Genomic DNA, 18,324 nt, shown 5'->3' with positions numbered 1-18,324 from the left:
AGGACTCATACTGCCAGCTTCAGGCAGATGGTGTGGCTACTCTGCCAATTTCATATTCATTTTGGAGAGACGTTAAAATGGCCCCTTTGATATTAAAGGATTTTAAATATGTGAGCATTAAGAACATATGAATTAGTCACTTGATGGTACAGAATTTGAACATTACTGAAAAGAAAGACATGCTTCCATAGCTTTCAGTAACATATGGCAGGATTCTCCATTGGACGATGCGAAATCGGGAACAGCGATTGGGCGGAGACTAGCTTCCGACAAAAATCGCGGAAAGCCCCAATTTGATGCCAAATCGCGATTCTCCATCACCTCAAAAATGGTGCCAATGCGAAGCACCCGGCGTGTACTTTAGACACTTTGCATATCATTAGTGGGCCCACCTGTGATTCTCCGCCTCCAATGGGCTGAGTTCCTGATGGCATGGTGGCTGATAAGAGAGAGAGAGAAAGAGGAGCGACCGCGGGCTGCCGGCCAGCACACTGGCTGTACTGGCTTGGGGGCGGGGGGGCCTGCTGGGGCCGGGGGAGGGGGGGTTTGGTGGGCCTTACAGGGCCGGGGGAGGGGGGATTTGGGAACAGGCCGAGTGGCCGGGGTAACCTCCCCCCCTCTCATGGGACTGGGGCGGTGCCTGGCCGCGGTCCGCCATTCGGTGGCCATCTTGTTGAGCACCCAGGGACTACCCACCTTGGTGACCCCGGCCATATGGGTGCTCCTACCGCTGCACCCCACCCACACACCCACCTCAAACTCCCCACCCAACAGGCCGCCACCCATCAGTGGGCCACACAGGCCAACACCCATGGCAACCCCTAGCGATGCCAGTGCCAGCCAATGATACCCCTGGCATCAGGGATGGGCACCAGGATCAGGGGCAACCACGGTGCCGGCCAACAACAGGGCAGGGGTGAGGGGGTGGAGGTACGGGGGCAGATCCCGCAGTGCCAACTGGAGCCACCATGTAGCCCGTTGAACCAGATTGGGCACGGGAAACGCATCATGCTAACATGTCGGCATTTGACCCCTGCAGACAATGGATTTTAGAGTTCAACCAGCAATGGTGGCTGTCTTGCTGGTCGCCGCAGCTCTGGGAGACTTATGGCACTTATGGGAGACTTTAACTTTCCAAATATTGACTGGAAAAGATATAGTTCGAGTACATTAGATGGGTCGTTCTTTGTACAATGTGTGCAGGAGGGTTTCCTGACACAATATGTTGACAGGCCAACAAGAGGCGAGGCCACATTGGATTTGGTTTTGGGTAATGAACCAGGCCAGGTGTTAGATCTGGAGGTAGGTGAGCACTTTGGAAACAGTGACCACAATTCGGTGACCTTTACGTTAGTGATGGAAAGGGATAAGTATACCCCGCAGGGCAAGAGTTATAGCTGGGGGAAGGGCAATTATGATGCCATTAGACATGACTTAGGATGTGTTGGTTGGAGAAGTAGGCTGCAAGGGTTGGGCACACTGGATATGTGGAGCTTGTTCAAGGAACAGCTATTGCATGTTCTTGATAAGTACGTACCAGTCAGGCAGGGAGGAAGGGGTCGAGCGAGGGAACCGTGGTTTACCAAAGAAGTGGAATCTCTTGTTAAGAGGAAGAAGGAGGCCTATGTGAAGATGAGGCGTGAAGTTTCAGTTGGGGCGCTTGATAGTTACAAGGAAGCGAGGAAGGATCTAAAAAGAGAGCTGAGACGAGCAAGGAGGGGACATGAGAAGTCTTTGGCAGGTAGGATCAAGGAAAACCCAAAAGCTTTCTATAGGTATGTCAGGAATAAAAGAATGACTAGGGTAAGAGTAGGGCCAGTCAAGGACAGTGGTGGGAAGTTGTGTGTGGAGGCTGAGGAGATAAGCGAGATACTAAATGAATACTTTTCGTCAGTATTCACTCAAGAAAAAGATAATATTGTGGAGGAGAATGCTGAGACCCAGGCTATTAGAATAGATGGCATTGAGGTGCGTAGGGAAGAAGTGTTGGTAATTCTGGACAAGGTGAAAATAGATAAGTCCCCGGGGCCGGATGGGATTTATCCTAGGATTCTCTGGGAAGCCAGGGAAGAGATTTCTGAGCCTTTGGCTTTGATTTTTATGTCATCATTGGCTACAGGAATAGTGCCAGAGGACTGGAGGATAGCAAATGTGGTCCCTTTGTTCAAGAAGGGGAGTAGAGATAACCCCGGTAACTATAGGCCGGTGAGCCTAACGTCTGTGGTGGGTAAGGTCTTGGAGAGGATTATAAAAGATACGATTTATAATCATCTAGATAGGAATAATATGATTAGGGATAGTCAGCATGGTTTTGTGAAGGGTAGGTCATGCCTCACAAACCTTATCGAGTTCTTTGAGAAGGTGACTGAACAGGTAGACGAGGGTAGAGCAGTTGATGTGGTGTATATGGATTTCAGTAAAGCGTTTGATAAGGTTCCCCACGGTCGGCTATTGCAGAAAATACGGAGGCTGGGGATTGAGGGTGATTAGAGATGTGGATCAGAAATTGTCTAGTTGAAAGAAGACAGAGAGTGGTAGTTGATGGGAAATGTTCAGAATGGAGTTCAGTTACGAGTGGCGTACCACAAGGATCTGTTCTGGGGCCGTTGCTGTTTGTCATTTTTATAAATGACCTAGAGGAGGGCGCAGAAGGATGGGTGAGTAAATTTGCAGACGACACTAAGTCGGTGGAGTTGTAGACAGTGCGGAAGGATGTTGCAGGTTACAGAGGGACATAGATAAGCTGCAGAGCTGGGCTGAGAGGTGGCAAATGGAGTTTAATGTGGAGAAGTGTGATGTGATTCACTTTGGAAAGAATAACAGGAATGCGGAATATTTGGCTAATGGTAAAATTCTTGGTAGTGTGGATGAGCAGAGGGATCTCGGTGTCCATGTACATAGATCCCTGAAAGTTGCCATCCAGGTTGATAGGGTGTGAAGAAGGCCTATGGTGTGTTGGCCTTTATTGGTAGAGGGATTGAGTTCCGGAGCCATGAGGTCATGTTGCAGTTGTACAAAACTCTAGTACGGGCCGCATTGGAGTATTGCGTACAGTTCTGGTCGCCTCATTATAGGAAGGACGTGGAAGCTTTGGAACGGGTGCAGAGGAGATTTACCAGGATGTTGCCTGGTATGGAGGGAAAATTTTATGAGGAAAGGCTGATGGAATTGAGGTTGTTTTCGTTAGAGAGAAGAAGGTTAAGCGGTGACTTAATAGAGGCATACAAAATGATCAGAGGGTTAGATAGGGTGGACAGCGGAGAGCCTTCTCCCGCGGATGGAGGTGGCTAGCACGAGGGGACATAGCCTTAAATTGAGGGGTAATAGATATAGGACAGAGGTCAGAGGTGGGTTTTTTACGCAAAGAGTGGTGAGGCCGTGGAATGCCCTACCTGCAACAGTAGTGAACTCGCCAACATTGAGGGCATTTAAAAGTTTATTGGATAAGCATATGGATGATAAGGGCATAGTGTAGGTTAGATGGCCTTTAGTTTTTTTTTTTCCATGTCGGTGCAACATCGAGGGCCGAAGGGCCTGTACTGCGCTGTATCGTTCTATGTTCTATGTTCTATCCCCTGTGGCTATATGAGTGGGAGCTGCTCTAAGAGGGGGGTAGAGGCTGCAGCAGCAGAGCGGGCAGCAGCAGAGCGGCCAGCAGCGGAACAGGCTGCAGAGGGAAGGTGGCAGCCTCCCACAGGCTGAGGAGGAGGAGGTGCCAAGGAGATGCCGCATGAGGCCTTCTACGTACTGGCACCGTCTTGACAGTTGAGGACCTGAAGGACAGGGCATGCCGTTGAAGACTAAGCAGAGAGACAGAGTGACATATCTGCCAGATGATGGCACCCCTGGCACAGCGGGGGTGGGGGAGGACACCCGTTCCTGGTGTCCATCCAGATGATGGCCACCCTGAACATCTACGTCACGGGGTCCTTCCAGGCGCCGAGTGGGACCTGTCCGGGATCTCACAGACCTTGGTGCAGAGGTGCGTCCAGAGGTCCTGGAGGTCTGCTCTGGTCTCGGCCAGGTCTGCATGCTCGTGACCATGGAGCATAGGGAGTGGACCATCTCTGCCTGGGACTGCACCACATCACATTGCGACTGTGCTACAACCTTCTGAGTCTGTGTCACATCAGCCAGTGACTTCACCATCGCCCTCTGGGACTGGGACACCTCCCACTGTGTCTGTACCACACCGCCAGCGCCTGGGCAATGCTACCGACATTCTCAGCCATGGCGTGCTGTGACTAGGTCATGCTGAGGAGCGCCGCAGCAGTGTCCAAATGGCTCTAGCACATGGCTGTCTATAAGGCGGCAGCTCTGTCCTGGGTTTCGACAAGCGGTCTGCACAAAATGCCTCAAATCTTGGACATGCTGGCCCATAGCCAAAACTGTCGCCCCCAATGCCTCCACCACGAATGCCACCCATGCAGTGTTGGCCTGGGTGGCACACATGGTCGGTACCACTTCCTGCTCCTTCATATGGTTGGACTCTCCACCTGCGCCTGCAGGTGCTGGATGCTTGCCGACAACCCCTCATCTAGTCCCTGGCTCTGCAACTGCAACTCCAATCTATTTGGGACAGTGTATTCCAGAAGCCCTAGACCTGTCTTCTGGAACATGGGGGGAGGGGGGGGGGGGGGGGGGGGGGGTTTGTTAGTGCCTGGGTGGCAGAATGCGCTGCCTACTCATCCGAGTAGCCCTGAGGAGGTTGTGGAGTTTTTTTCCGGCACTACATGTCGGTCCGGACGACGTTGCTCACGGCGCTGGTCGCCTCTGCCATTTGCACCCAGGCATAATGAACGGCAGTGGCTGTCAGCCTCCTTCCCAGGCCAGGTACAAGGTCATCGGCCGCTCCTCCACCGTGCCCAGAAGGGTTTCCAGTTCCGTGTCCGTGAACCTGTGGAGCTGCTCTCCTTACAGCCATCTTGTTGGCGGGAAGGTTGTTTGTGGGGGGACAATCGTTTATGTGCGGCTGCAGCTTGTCAGCCTCCTGAGTGTCAATCACTGAACCAACGAATCCCCAGGTGTTTGGCCGGGGGGGGGGGGGGGGGGGGCACTGTGGCAGGGGGGGTGGCGCTGTTGCTGAGGGTGGGCCACTGTGGAACCAGGGGTCGAGCTGGGTGATCAGTGGGTGTGCAGGAAGATGGCCACCTTAATGGCGGTCAGTGCCTGGGCACCGCCCCAGTTCTGTTGGGGGGTGTGTGGCACTCAGCCTGCTCGGCCTGTTTCCCCCCCCCCCTCCCCTCCCTCCTCCCCTCCCCTCACCTGGCCTTGGCAGGGAGCCCCTCCACCACAGGCAGCATGTCCAGTGTCCAGGCCGGCAGCCCGCAGTCACTCCACGCCATTTTCTACTTCCTCTCTCTTGCTCAGCAGCCACCATTCCAGATTCATGGGGTGGAATTCTCTGATAATGGGCCTATGTCCCCAGGCCTGCGGGAAAATGGGCGCGAATCACTCTGGATTTTCATGGAGAAAGTCCAGAGTGATTTTCCATTTTGAAGGGGGCTTCAGGGCCCTGGAGTAGTCCTCGCAGCTCCGACTGCCGATACGGGGCACTGCACTTCGGCCGTGGCACAACATGGTGGACCCCACACAGAGGGCCATCCCCGAAAATATAGGCCCCCACTAGATCGCGCACGCCCACCAATCGGTGGTCCCAATCGCGAGCCTGGCCTTCCTGGAGGCCCCCCCGTGACGATTCCCCCCGTCCCCCACCAGGGCGGCTGCGGACTGAGTGCCCGCCAGGTGGAAACCATGAGTGAACCATGCCAGTGGGAACTCGGCCAGTTGTCGATGGAGAATCGGCACCGAGTCGACTGCGCGTGCGTGATTTGCGGTGATTCTCCGGTCCTTTCCATTCTCCGCCCCCGCACCGAGTGCGATTGCGGCGCAGAGGCTCGGAGAATCCCTCCCATGATTTTGAGACCAGAAGTGAACCACGCCATCGGACTCGGCCCATCAGAGGCGGTGAATGTCGGAGGCCCCGGAGAATAGGGTATCAGGCCCACTAATGATATGCTTACTGTACTTTAACCCCGCGCGGTAAGCAAAGCATTTATAGTATTTTCGGGGTGGTGGAGCATCCCAATTTGGCGTCCAAACCGGCACCTACCACGATTTTGGCGTCAGAAGATAGTCTCTGCCCAATCGGGTTTCACGGTTTTGGCATCGGCAAGCGTAAAATCCCGCCCTTAGTCTCAGGAATGGAGAATCCAGCCCATAGTTCTTTTTTCGGCAACATCTTAATCTGTGAGGAGGTCATCCAGTACAGTGCTACCTACTGTGTTGTTTTATGCTAGCCTATGATGGTTAAATTAATTGAAGAAGCAGTGAACTATGGGTGTTGTTTTACTTTCACCTTAAATTCTCAACTTTTGGGAAGGCAGCAAAGATAATCCTGGCCATGTTCAGAAGGATTAAATCTAGAGTTTTAATATTATCTTCTGCTGTGGTGGCTTGTGCACCAAAGTTAAATAATGCAAAACTCCTTCTGAATTCTTTTACTTATACATGGCATATTAAGCTTTGCAATCAGTAAAGCTAATAATCTGATTTCATTATTTTCCAGTGGTGGTCCTTAGCTGGGTTTATTTTTAAGTAGTGAAAGACATATTTTCATGATATATAGTGAAACTTGGTATATATGTGTGTGTACAGCTGTGAGAAAAAATCTTAAATGTTTCTAAGTGTCAGCATCACTAAATGGCTATTTACAAATCAGGCACAATCTTTGGTAGCTTGTATCTGTGTTAGACATTGGCTCCACTTGACATAGTGTTCTCTGTGGAGTAGTCAAATGTGAACTCCAGCAAATTCTGGCAGATATCACATTTGGAGGATTAGGCCTTGCAACTGAAGTTCATAATATCGCTAGTACAGCATATTTTGGGCTAATGAGAGTTTGAGAATTCTGGTGGTGCCATTCAATGTTCCATGACTAATTGATTATTCCCAACAAGCACCTAATATTATGTAACAGCCCCTAACTTAATTCAGAATAAGTCTCAGGTAACCTTACTTTAAAGCATTTGCAGATGACACTACTTTGGAGGCAGAGTAACTTGAGTTTGCATGGGAATAGCAAGTTAAAAAGGCAGACTGAGAGAGGCAAAACTATGTCAAATGGAGTGCAATGTGAAGAATTAATCATGGGGTGGAATCTTGTGCCCTTCTTGTGAATACTGTGAATATGTTTGGTGGCATTTAATAAAGCAGTAGGGTGGTGGGTGGGGATCCTGCCACCTTCCTGCCTCCACCCCGATTAAGTCTGTGGTGGGTAGGTCCAGGAATTGCCTACAGCACAATGGCCCTGAGTAGGCGAGGAGGGAATGGGGAGACAAGAGGCTGACTTTGGTGACATGCCCTCATAATCATCTTCTGTTTCCTACCTGGCAACTGGCCAATTGACAGGCTGGCTGGTGCCTGACAAGAATGGCAGTGGCAGGAAGATACAGTTGGGAGCCTTTGGAAATTGTCCCTGAGTTCATCTACTTTGAATCGGGGGAAAAAAGGCAAATTGGAACATTTTCTTAATGGAGAGACTAGGAACTATGGAGACCAAAAGGATTTGGGTTCCAAATGCACAAATCACAAAATGCTGGCACACGAGGCAAAAAAATAAATCAAAAGCTCATGGAAAACTGGCTTTATCTTGAAGATGATTTCTTCTGGGTTTTATTCTCCATGTTTGTGGCTGGAATTGATAGTGGGTGTTCATCCATGTCAATTACCCAACATCTCTCTTCCCCTGCTTCCGCTCACTTCAGGAAGAAAAGTGGTACTTTTATTGTTCGGCATAGCTTTGTTCCCAAGATTTTAAAAAAGTTCCTTTATGGGATGTGGGCGTCACTGGTTAAGCCAGCACAGTAGCATAGTGGTTAGCGATATGGCTTCACAGCGCCAGGATCCAAGGTTCGATTCCCGGCTTGGGTCACTGCAGAGTTTGCACGTTCTCCCTGTGTCTGCGTGGCATTCCTCTGGGTGGTCTGGTTTCCTCCCACAAGTCCCACAAGACATGCTATTAGATAGTTTGGACATTCTGAATTCTTCCTCTGTGTACCCAAACAGGTGCCGGAATGTGGCGACTAGGAGCTTTTCACAGTAACTTCATTGGTGTGTTAATGTAAGTCTACTTAATAATAATCGATTATTGTCACAAGTAGGCTTCAATGAAGTTACTGTGAAAAGCCCCTAGTCACCACATTCCAGCGCCTGTTCGGGGAGGCCGGTACGGAATTGAACCCGCGCTGCTGCCTTGTTCTGCATTACAAGCCAGCTGTTGAGCCCACTGTGCTTGTGACAATGAAGCTCATTATTATTATTGCCCATCCCTAGTTGCCCTTTGGAAGGTGATGGCGAGTTGCCTTCTTGAACCACTGCAGTCCTTGAGGTGTAGGTACACAAACTGTGCTGTTGGGGAGGGAATTCTAGGATGTTGCCCCAGTGATAGTGAAGGAAGAGAGATATATTTCCAAGTCAGGGTGGTGAGTGACTTGGAGGGAAACCTCCGCGTGGCTGGGTTCCCAGGTATCTGTTACTCTTGTACTTCTAAATAGTAGTGATCGTGAATTTGGAAGGTGCTGTCTAAGGAACCTTGGTAGATTACTGCAGTGCATCTTGTAGATGGTGCCACTGTTTTTGGGCGGTGGAGGGTTTAAATGTTTGGAAGGGGGAGCAATCAAGTGGGCTGCTTTGGACTGTGTCGAGCTTCTTGAGTGTTTTTGGAGCTGCACTCATCCAGGCAAGTGAAAAGTATTCCATTGCACTCCTGACTTGATGCGGAGATGCCGGCGTTGGACTGGGGTGAGCATAGTAAGAAGTCTTACAACACCAGGTTAAAGTCCAACATGTTTGTTTCAAACACTAGCTTTCGGAGCACTGCTCCTTCCTCCGGTGAATGAAGAGGTATGTTCCAGAAACATATATATACAAATTCAAAGATGCCAGACAATTCTTAGAATGTGAGCATTTGCAGGTAATTAAATATTTACAGATCCAAAGATAGGGGTAACCCCAGGTTAAAGAGGTGTGAATTGTCTCTAGCCAGGACAGTTGGTAGGATTTCGCAAGCCCAGGCCAGATGGTGGGGGATGAATGTAATGCGACATGAATCCCAGGTCCTGGTTGAGGCCGCACTCGTGTGCGGAAATTGGCTATAGGTTTCTGCTCGGCAATTCTGCGTTGTCGCATACCTCTTCATTCACCTGAGGAAGGGCACAGTAAGAAGTCTTACAACACGAGGTTAAAGGCCAACATGTTTGTTTCAAACACTAGCTTTCGGAGCGCAGCTCCTTCCTCAGCTGAATGAGGAACATATTGGACTTTAACCTGGTGTTGTAAGACTTCCTACTGTACTCCTGACTTTGTAAATGTGCTTTGTAGATGGGTAGAAAGGCTTTGGGGGGTCAGAACGTGAGTTACTCGCCATAGGATTCCTAGACTTTGACCTGCTCTGGTAGCCACGGTATTAATATGGCTCGTCCAGTTCAGTTTATGATCAATGGTAATGCCCAGGAACTTGATTGTGGGGGATTGATGGTAATGCCATTGAATGTCAAGGGGCGGTGGTTCAATCATATCTTGTATGAGATGGTCATTGCCTGGCACTTGTGTGAGACAAATGTAACTTGCCACTTGTCAGCCCAAGCCTGGATATTGTCCAAGTCTTCCTGCATTTGGACATGGACTGCTTCATTGTCTGAGGAGTCGCGAATGGAAATAAGCTCCCCCCAATCACCATCTTCAGCACCTCCCACAACACGGTGGCGAACACATCCTCATTTTTATTCAGTTCCACATTGCTGCATATAGCCATCTCTAACCTCTCACTCACCCTTTTCAGCCAACAATCCCACTGCCAGCCTCCACTGCGGTCACTGGGAATCCACCTTTTCTAATCACAAATCCACAAAATGCGGTGCATGATCTGACACCACAATCCCCAAATACTCTGCCCCAACTATCCCTGCCAGTGACATCTTGTCCATAGACAAGGGGTGGTGGGGTGGTGCACCCATATGGCCGGTGCCATTCTGCGCAACCACAGGCCACGGTGGGCGATCAGTTGGATGCACAGCAAGATGGTTCCCTTGTAGGCTGCGACAATGGCGGTCTGGACACCCCCGGTCTAGTGAGGAGTCACCCCGACCCTAATGCCATCCCCTGGTCACCACCGGCTGCCCCCCTGGGGCCTGGCAGAGGCCACCCCCATCCCAGCCAATGGCAGGACCGGCAGCCCACACTTATGCGTCCGCATTTCTTACCTTCTCTATCGGCCACTGCGCCTGTATCCCGATTTTTAAAACCACAAATCGGTAATTGCCGCTGGAGGGGGAGCATCGTGGAGGTCCTGGTGAATACTGTGTGAGACCCGCGAATGGTATGCAACGGCGTTTACTGTGTATGCGGAGTAGAATGCATTGACGCCGCTGCCGAGGCACCAGAGCATGTCACTTGCCCCGCCACGATTTTGGATTCCTGACCGATTACCCACCCAATGGCCTTTCCCGATCTCGGAGTCGCCCGACGGAGAATCCCACCCTTCGTCTCTGAAACGGAGAATTCAGCCCTATGTCCCTTTTCCAGGACTCACAACACAGACTTAGATGCGGTTTATATGCTACTAATAGCACAGTGCTGCAGCTGAGAAGCACAAATAGTTGCATGTAAAATGCAGTGCACAGTGTTGGCACATTGGAGCTGAAGCTAGATTTAAAACAAGCATATTGATCTGAAATTGATAAATATCTTCAATTTTGTGTTACAGCTGCTCATGGGATTTGAAAGTGGAACAGTTGTATTGTGGGACATGAGGTCAAAAAGGGCAGATTTACGATTTTATTACGATGAGGTGAGTAAAATTTTAACATTAGGAATAATGGAAGATTCAACTTTTGGAAAATTTGTGTGTGAATTTTATATGAAATTAGGTTGATCTATACCTTTTATAGTGTTTTTGGAACTGTACAGTTTATGATACCTGTCCAAATAGTGTGATGTGCTGCTTTGGGGATTTTGGGTTTGTGTATAAAGTTGGCAACTTTCTAATGATGCCTCTAGCCTCTACTGAATTGTTTCAAGAGAACAAACAAACATATGAATTAGGAGCAGCAGTAGGTCATTCAGCCCTTTTGAGCCTGCTCTACCATTTAATAAGATCATGACTGATTTGATTGTAACCTCAACTGCACATTCCGACCCACTGCTGATAACCTTTCACCCCATGCTTTCACCCCAAAATCTCTCTCCCTTCAACTCCAATCAAGCAAAGACAATCACAGGCCAAACCCCACTTTTATATAAAGTTAGCAAACACAGGAGTACTTGCCAGCCTCTGCATAAAGAATTCCTTTCAAAGACTGCTTGGAGAGAGAGATTTTGTCAGTAAACAACCTGAAGTTTCTTGTCTGTGTCGGACCATTGCTCAATCTGAGTCATTTGCAGAAGCGACTGTTTGTTCACAGCCAAATCTAAACTGACCATTAGAGACCTGTGTTGTACCTGTCAACCCTCAGATACACCGACCAGTATATTAATCAAAAGGTTTACCCAGGTGCCCTTATTTGTAAGATGAACAAAGGACAAAACAGGTTCACAGTTTATTCACAATTTTCTCACTCAACAAACTATGACTCAGACTCACAGCTGAGCTTTTGACTTTTTCCGTACTTAGTAAAGGAGGCTGGGAGGCCTGCGATCACTCGATGTCGATGTCTTCTCACGGCTTCGAAACCCAGGGTCCTTCCTTCTTGCGATGGTTGTGCCTGGGGGACTCCCAGGTTATCACTGAGGATCTGTTTCTGATGTTCTTTCTTTTATATTGGTATGCTGGGCATTGAGTCATACGTATACACCCACATCTGGCCATTGTCCCATCCAAACACCAACAGGATACTCCTGTTTGGTGATCCAATCAAGACCCATTGTCCTCTGAATGCTCTCGCCTGACCAACCATCAGCTCATTATGGAGTCTGATGGCTTCTTTTGTTTTTCCCTCGTCCTACTGCAAAGTTGGTCACCTGTGTCTGGAAGTTCATCACATGTTCATAGCATGGTCTTTTTCTTTAGTGTAAACGTGAGTGGGTAATCACAAAGTCACATAGTGATAACAAGTTTCTGTGTTGATTTGACTGCTCTTGCAGATGATCAGTATCAATCCAGCCAGAACTTCATGTGACAGTTTTTGTTCCTGGCTTATGTGTCTTGCCATCCTGACAACACATGGTACAGACCTGGCTCCTCCCATTAGTACATCATCTTTATCCCACTCAAATTCCATGACCTGATTTCTTAAGTTTTAAATAAGTCTCTAATTATCTACTCCCCAGAAATCATAACAAAAAATCATTAGCCTCGCCTTTTGAAATGAAATGAAATGAAATGAAAATCGCTTATTGTCACTAGTAGGCTTCAATGAAGTTACTGTGAAAAGCCCCTAGTCGCCACATTCCGGCGCCTGTCCGGGGAGGCTGGTACGGGAATCGAACCGTGCTGCTGGCCTGCTTTCTCTGCTTTAAAAGCCAGCGATTTAGCCAAGTGAGCTAAACCAGCCTTTTAAACATAAGCATGGTTTTAAATAACAATCACTTAACTTTTACAACATCTTGAATGGCACGTTTTGTAGCCACTGTGTCTGCCTGTCTTTCAAACCAGGATTTTTAAAAACACATTGCAGAAGATTTTTATAGATGCCTGGCCGGCTCTCAACAGTGGCTAAGAGGCTGAACCATCACCATACTTTTCTATGTTTTAAGACAATGCAGAAATATTAATTTAATTCAGGAGTGATAATATGAGAAATAGGGATTGCTTATTTTATAAACAAACTTTATTAAAAGAAAAGGAAAAAAATAAACTTTTGAACTTCAACCCTAACAATACAGATTATATGCAGTTTATCAACCTCAACACACTAGTTCCCATTAAACAATCCTGTAACAGAACATACAGCTTTGGGGAACCACAGATTTGAGTTGGGGAAATGGGCGAGAAATTTTCGGAGGTGGGAAGAGAAAGGAATTAGGACACTAAAAGATTTGTTTCTTGGGGTCATTTTGCAGGATTGAAGGAGCTGGGAGCGAAGTATGGGCTGGAGCAGGAGGAAATATTAGATACATGCAGGTTCGAGACTTTGCCAAAAAGGAGATACAGAGCTTCCCAGTAGAGCCGGCTTCCACATTGCTGGAGTAGGTGCTGACGACAGGGGAGGAGGTGCTGACGACAGGGGGACTGGAGAAGGAGGTAGTATCAGCGGTTTATGGGGCTATTTTGGAAGAGGAGAAGGCGCCGCTAGAAGGGATCAAGGCAAAGTGGGAGGAAGTGGGCATTGTTAGTCAAGGACAGTATTACGGTGGCTGAGAGGACATTTGATGAGGACTCGAATACTGAGGTAGTATGGGCTGAGTTAAGAAACAGGAAAGGAGAGGTCACCCTGTTAGGGCTTTTCTATAGGCCTCCGAAAAGTTCCAGAGATGTAGAGGAAAGGATTTCAAAGATGATTCTGGATAGGAGCGAAAATAACAGGGTAGTTGTTATGGGGGACTTTAACTTTCCAAATATTGACTGGAAACACTATAGTTCGAGTACTTTAGATGGATCCGTTTTTGTCCAATGTGTGCAGGAGGGTTTCCTGATGCAGTATGTAGATAGGCCAACAAGAGGCGAGGCCATATTGGATTTGGTACTGGGTAATGAACCAGGACAGGTGTTTGATTTGGAGGTAGGTGAGCATTTTGGTGATAGTGACCACAATTCGATTACGTTTACTTTAGCGATGGAAAGGGATAGGTATAAACCGCAGGGCAATAATTATTGCTGGGGGAAAGACAATTATGATGCGATGAGGCAAGACTTAGGATGCATCGCCTGGAGAGGAAAACTGCAGGGGATGGACACAATGGAAATGTGGAGCATGTTCAAGGAACAGCTACTGCGTGTCCTTGAAAAGTATGTACCTGTTAGGCAGGGAGGAAGTGGTCGAGTGAGGGAACCATGGGTTACTAAAGCAGTTGAATCACTTGTCAAGAGGAAGAAGGAGGCTTATGTGAAGATGAGACGTGATCGTTCAGTTGGGTCGCTTGAGAGTTACAAGTTAGCTAGGAAGGCTCTAAGAGAGAGCTAAGAAGAGCCAAGCGAGGACATGAGAAGTCTTTGGAAGGTAGGATCAAGGATAACACTAAAGCTTTCTATAGGCATGTCAGGAATAAAAGAATGACTAAGGTAAGAGTAGGGCCAGTCAAGGACAGTAGTGGGAAGTTGTGCGTAGAGTCCGAGGAGATAGGAGAGGTGCTAAATGAGTATTTGTCGACAGTATTCACACAGGAAAAAGACAAAGTTGTCGAGGAGAATACTGAGATACAGGCTACTAGACTAGAAGGGCTTGAGGTTCATAAGGAGGAGGTGTTAGCGATTCTGAAAAGTGTGAAAATAGATAAGTCCCCTGGGCCGGATGGGATTTATCCTAGGATTCTCTGGGAAGCTAGGGAGGAGATTGCTGAGCCTTTGGCTTTGATCTTTAAGTCATCTTTGTCTACAGGAATAGTGCCAGAGGACTGGAGGATAGCAAATGTTGTCCCCTTGTACAAGAAGGGGGGTAGAGATAACCCCGGTAACTATAGGCCAGTGAGCCTTACTTCTGTTGTGGGAAATGTCTTGGAAAGGTTTATAAGAGATAGGATGTATAATCATCTGCAAAGGAATAATTTGATTAGAGATAGGGTAGGTCGTGCCTCACAAATCTCATTGAGTTCTTCGAGAAGGTGACCAAACAGGTGGATGAGGGTAAAGCAGTTGATGTGGTGTATATGGATTTCAGTAAAACGTTTGATAAGGTTCCCTACGGTAGGCTATTGCAGAAAATACAGAGGCATGGGATTCAGAGTGATTTAGCAGTTTGGATCAGAAATTGGCTAGCTGATAGAAGGCAAAGAGTGGTAGTTGATGGGAAATGCTCTGACTGGTGTCCAGTTACTAGTGGTGTGCCACAAGGATCTGTTTTGGGGCCGTTGCTGTTTGTCATTTTTATGAATGACCTGGAGGAGGGCGTAGAAGGATGGGTGAGTAAATTTGCAGATGACACTAAAGTCGGTGGAGTTGTGGACAGTGCAGAAGGATGTTACAAGTTACAGAGGGACATAGATAAGCTGCAGAGCTGAGCTGACAGGTGGCAAATGGAGTTTAATGCAGAAAAGTGTGAGGTGATTCATTTTGGAAGGAATAACAGAAAGGCAGAGTACTGGGCTAATGGTAAGATTCTTGGTAGTGTGGACGAGCAGAGAGATCTCGGTGTCCATGTCCATAGATCCCTGAAATTTGCCACCCAGGTTCAGAGGGTTGTTAAGAAGGCGTACGGTGTGTTAGCTTTTATTGGTAGAGGAATTGATTTTCGGAGCCATGAGGTCATGTTGCAGTTGTACAAACTCTGGTGCGGCCGCATTTGGAGTATGTGCGCAGTTCTGGTCGCCACATTATAGGAAGGATGTGGAAGCATTGGAAAGGGTACAGAAGAGATTTACAAGAATGTTGCCTGGTATGGAGGGAAGATCATATGAGGAAAGGCTGAAGGACTTGAGGCTGTTTTCGTTAGAGAGAAGAAGTTTAAGAGGTGACTTAATTGAGGCATACAAGATGATCAGAGGATTAGATAGGGTGGACAGTGAGAGCCTTTTCCCTCGGATGGTGATGTCCAGCACGAGGGGGCATAGCTTTAAATTGAGGGGAGATAGATATAGGACAGATGCCAGAGGTAGGTTCTTTACTCAGAGAGTAATAAGGGCGTGGAATGCCCTGCCTGCAACAGTATTGGACTTGCCAACACTAAACGCATTCAAATGGTCATTGGATAGGCATATGACGATAAGGGAATAGTGTAGAGGGACTTTAGAGGGGTTTCACAGGACGGCGCAACATCGTGGGCCGAAGGGCCTGTACTGCGCTGTAATGTTCTATGTTCTAAGAGTTGGGAGAGGGTACGGAGGAGGGATTCTGGTGTGAGGTGCTCGGGAGGGTGAACGCCTTCACCTCGTGTGCGAGGTTGGGGCCGATACAGCTGAAGGTGGTGTATAGAGCGTGTCATAATATCCACTCAGGCAGTGATTAACACACAGGATGACAATGAACACATGACACAGAACAACCAATCACCAGACAGGACACCACCACTATAAAGCCCACAGGGCATCAAGACTCTTCCTCTCTCAGGACCCAGCTACTGAGACAGTCAGAGTGCACAAGTTAGCCAGCACTATTACCATGCAGTAGCTAGTAAGTCTGATCAAGCCAGTAAGAGGTCATCAGTTGGATTAGTAGAGTGTCAACCCACAGCTGAACATGTACAGCAGTCCACAGTTAAAACAGTATTGGATAATTTCCTGTGTCAGACGTTTGTTTCTAGCTTCCCTGCATCCAGGTTGCAGTCAACGTCGAACCAACCTGCCTAACAAATCAGAGCGTACCTTACAAGGTAGAGGATGAGCCGGCTCTTTGAGGGGGTAGAAGATGTGTGTGAACGTTGTGGGGGGGGGGCTCCCGCAAACCACGTTCATATGTTTTGGTCCTGGTCCAAAGCTGGGGGATTACTGGAAGGAGGTGTTTAGGGTAATCTCTAAAGTGGTGCACGTCAAACTGGACGCAAGCCCTCGGGAGGCCATATTTGTGGTGTCGGTTCAGCTGGGGTTGGAAACCGGGCGCGGAGGCAGATGTTGCTTTCGCCTCATTGATCGCCCGAAGGTGGATCCTGTTAGGGTAGAGATCAATCTCTCCACCCTGTGCCCTGGCGTGGCGGGGGGGCCTGCTTGAATTCTTGACACTTGAAAAGGTCAAATTTGAACTGAGGGGAAGGATGGAGGGGTTCTACAATTCATGGGCGTTATTCATTATGCACTTCAAACATTAGTGGGGGGGGGGGGCTGGGAGAGTTGGGGGACAGGGACTGTATGTGTTAATGGTGACTATTGGTGATTCCTGATTCCTTTTTGTCATTTGTTTATATTAACATGCAGACTAATGTCTGGGGTTGGGTGGAAGGATGGGATTGTTGTTATTGATATAGGGATTGACATTACATTTGTTAGTGATTATTGTTTATTGTTGGGTATAGATTTAGGAGAAAAAGTGAAAAAAGTAGGAGAATAAAATTTTTTAAATAAAAAACAGAACATACAGCTCTCATGCCACTTTCACAGTCAGACACAGGCATTTGCGAAGCAATTTTCTTCAGGTAGGGTCATTCGTTCTCAACACTTTTTCTACAGCCTGCCTCGATGGCAACTTTCATGACCTTCTCGGTTGATTTCCAAAGCCTTCTCCCCTGTAACTGTTCGGCATGGTGGCACAGTGTTTTGCACTGCTGCCTCAGAGCTCCAGGTTCCCAGGTTCAGTTCCGGCTCAAGTGACTGTCTGTGCGGGGTTTGCACTTTCTATCATTGTCTGCGTCGGTTTCCTCCGGTTTCCTCCCACAGTCCAAAGATGTGCAGGCTAGGTGGATTGACCATGCTAAATTGCCCCTTAGTGCCCAAAGGTAAAGTGGGGTTGCTGGGTTACGGGGATAAGGTGGAGGGGTGGGCTGAAGTAGTGTCCAAAGGCCGGTGCAGACTCAATGGGCCGAATGGCCTCCTTCTGCACTGTAAATTCTATGATAACTTTTCTCTCTCCCCTCTCTCCTCTCCCCTCTCCTCTCCCCTCTCTCCTCGCCCCTCTCTCCTCTCCCCTCTCTCATCTCCCCTCCCTCTCCCCTCTCCTCTCCCCTCTCCTCTCTCCTCTCTCTAAGCACTACCCAGCCCCTCAAAAGGTTTTCTGCTGGGTTTCCTGGGGCGAAATTCTCTGCAGACCGTCGTAACGCCAATTTCCGGCGAGCAAAATTGGTGTAGATGACTCCGGCCTGGGGGCCTTCTTTTAGGCGGCTATTCTCCGTTCCCGGAGGGGCCAGCAGCGGACTGACGCGATACGCGTCAGTTTCACCAGCTGCGGAAGTGGTGAGACCCGGCGTTTTTGGGGGGGGGGGGGGGGGAGGAGGAGGAGAGAGACCTGACCCGGCGTTTGGGGGGGGGGAGGATGGAGAGAGACAGACCTGGCATTTGGGGGGGGGGGGGGCGGGGAGAGAGAGACAGACCGGCATTGGGGGGGGGGGGGAGGAGGAGAGAGACAGACCGGCATTTGGGGGGGAGGGGGAGGAGAGAGAGACAGACCGGCATTGGGGGGGGGGGGGGGGGAGGAGAGAGACAGACCGGCGTTTGGGGGGGGGGGGGGGGGGGGGAGGAGAGAGACAGACCGGCATTTTGGGGGGGGGGGGAGAGAGAGAGAGACAGGACCGCATTGGGGGGGAGGAG

General features: G+C 48.9%; 1 protein-coding gene across 6 annotated transcripts in view; it reads left to right on the top strand.

Moving 5' to 3' along the window:
* Positions 1-18,324, top strand: part of stxbp5l (syntaxin binding protein 5-like) — a 721,261-nt gene that overhangs the window by 329,323 nt on the left and 373,614 nt on the right. For all 6 annotated transcript variants that reach the window (XM_038801940.1, XM_038801939.1, XM_038801935.1 and 3 more), the window contains exon 7: positions 10,766-10,849. In XM_038801940.1, coding sequence (XP_038657868.1) covers positions 10,766-10,849 — 84 coding nt within the window. The remainder of the gene's footprint in view (positions 1-10,765; positions 10,850-18,324) is intronic.

Source organism: Scyliorhinus canicula, chromosome 7 (genome assembly GCF_902713615.1).
Source record: "Scyliorhinus canicula chromosome 7, sScyCan1.1, whole genome shotgun sequence".
Classification (NCBI taxonomy): domain Eukaryota; kingdom Metazoa; phylum Chordata; class Chondrichthyes; order Carcharhiniformes; family Scyliorhinidae; genus Scyliorhinus; species Scyliorhinus canicula.
Note: the sequence above shows the minus strand (reverse complement) of the source record. Positions and strands in the feature narration are given on the sequence as shown.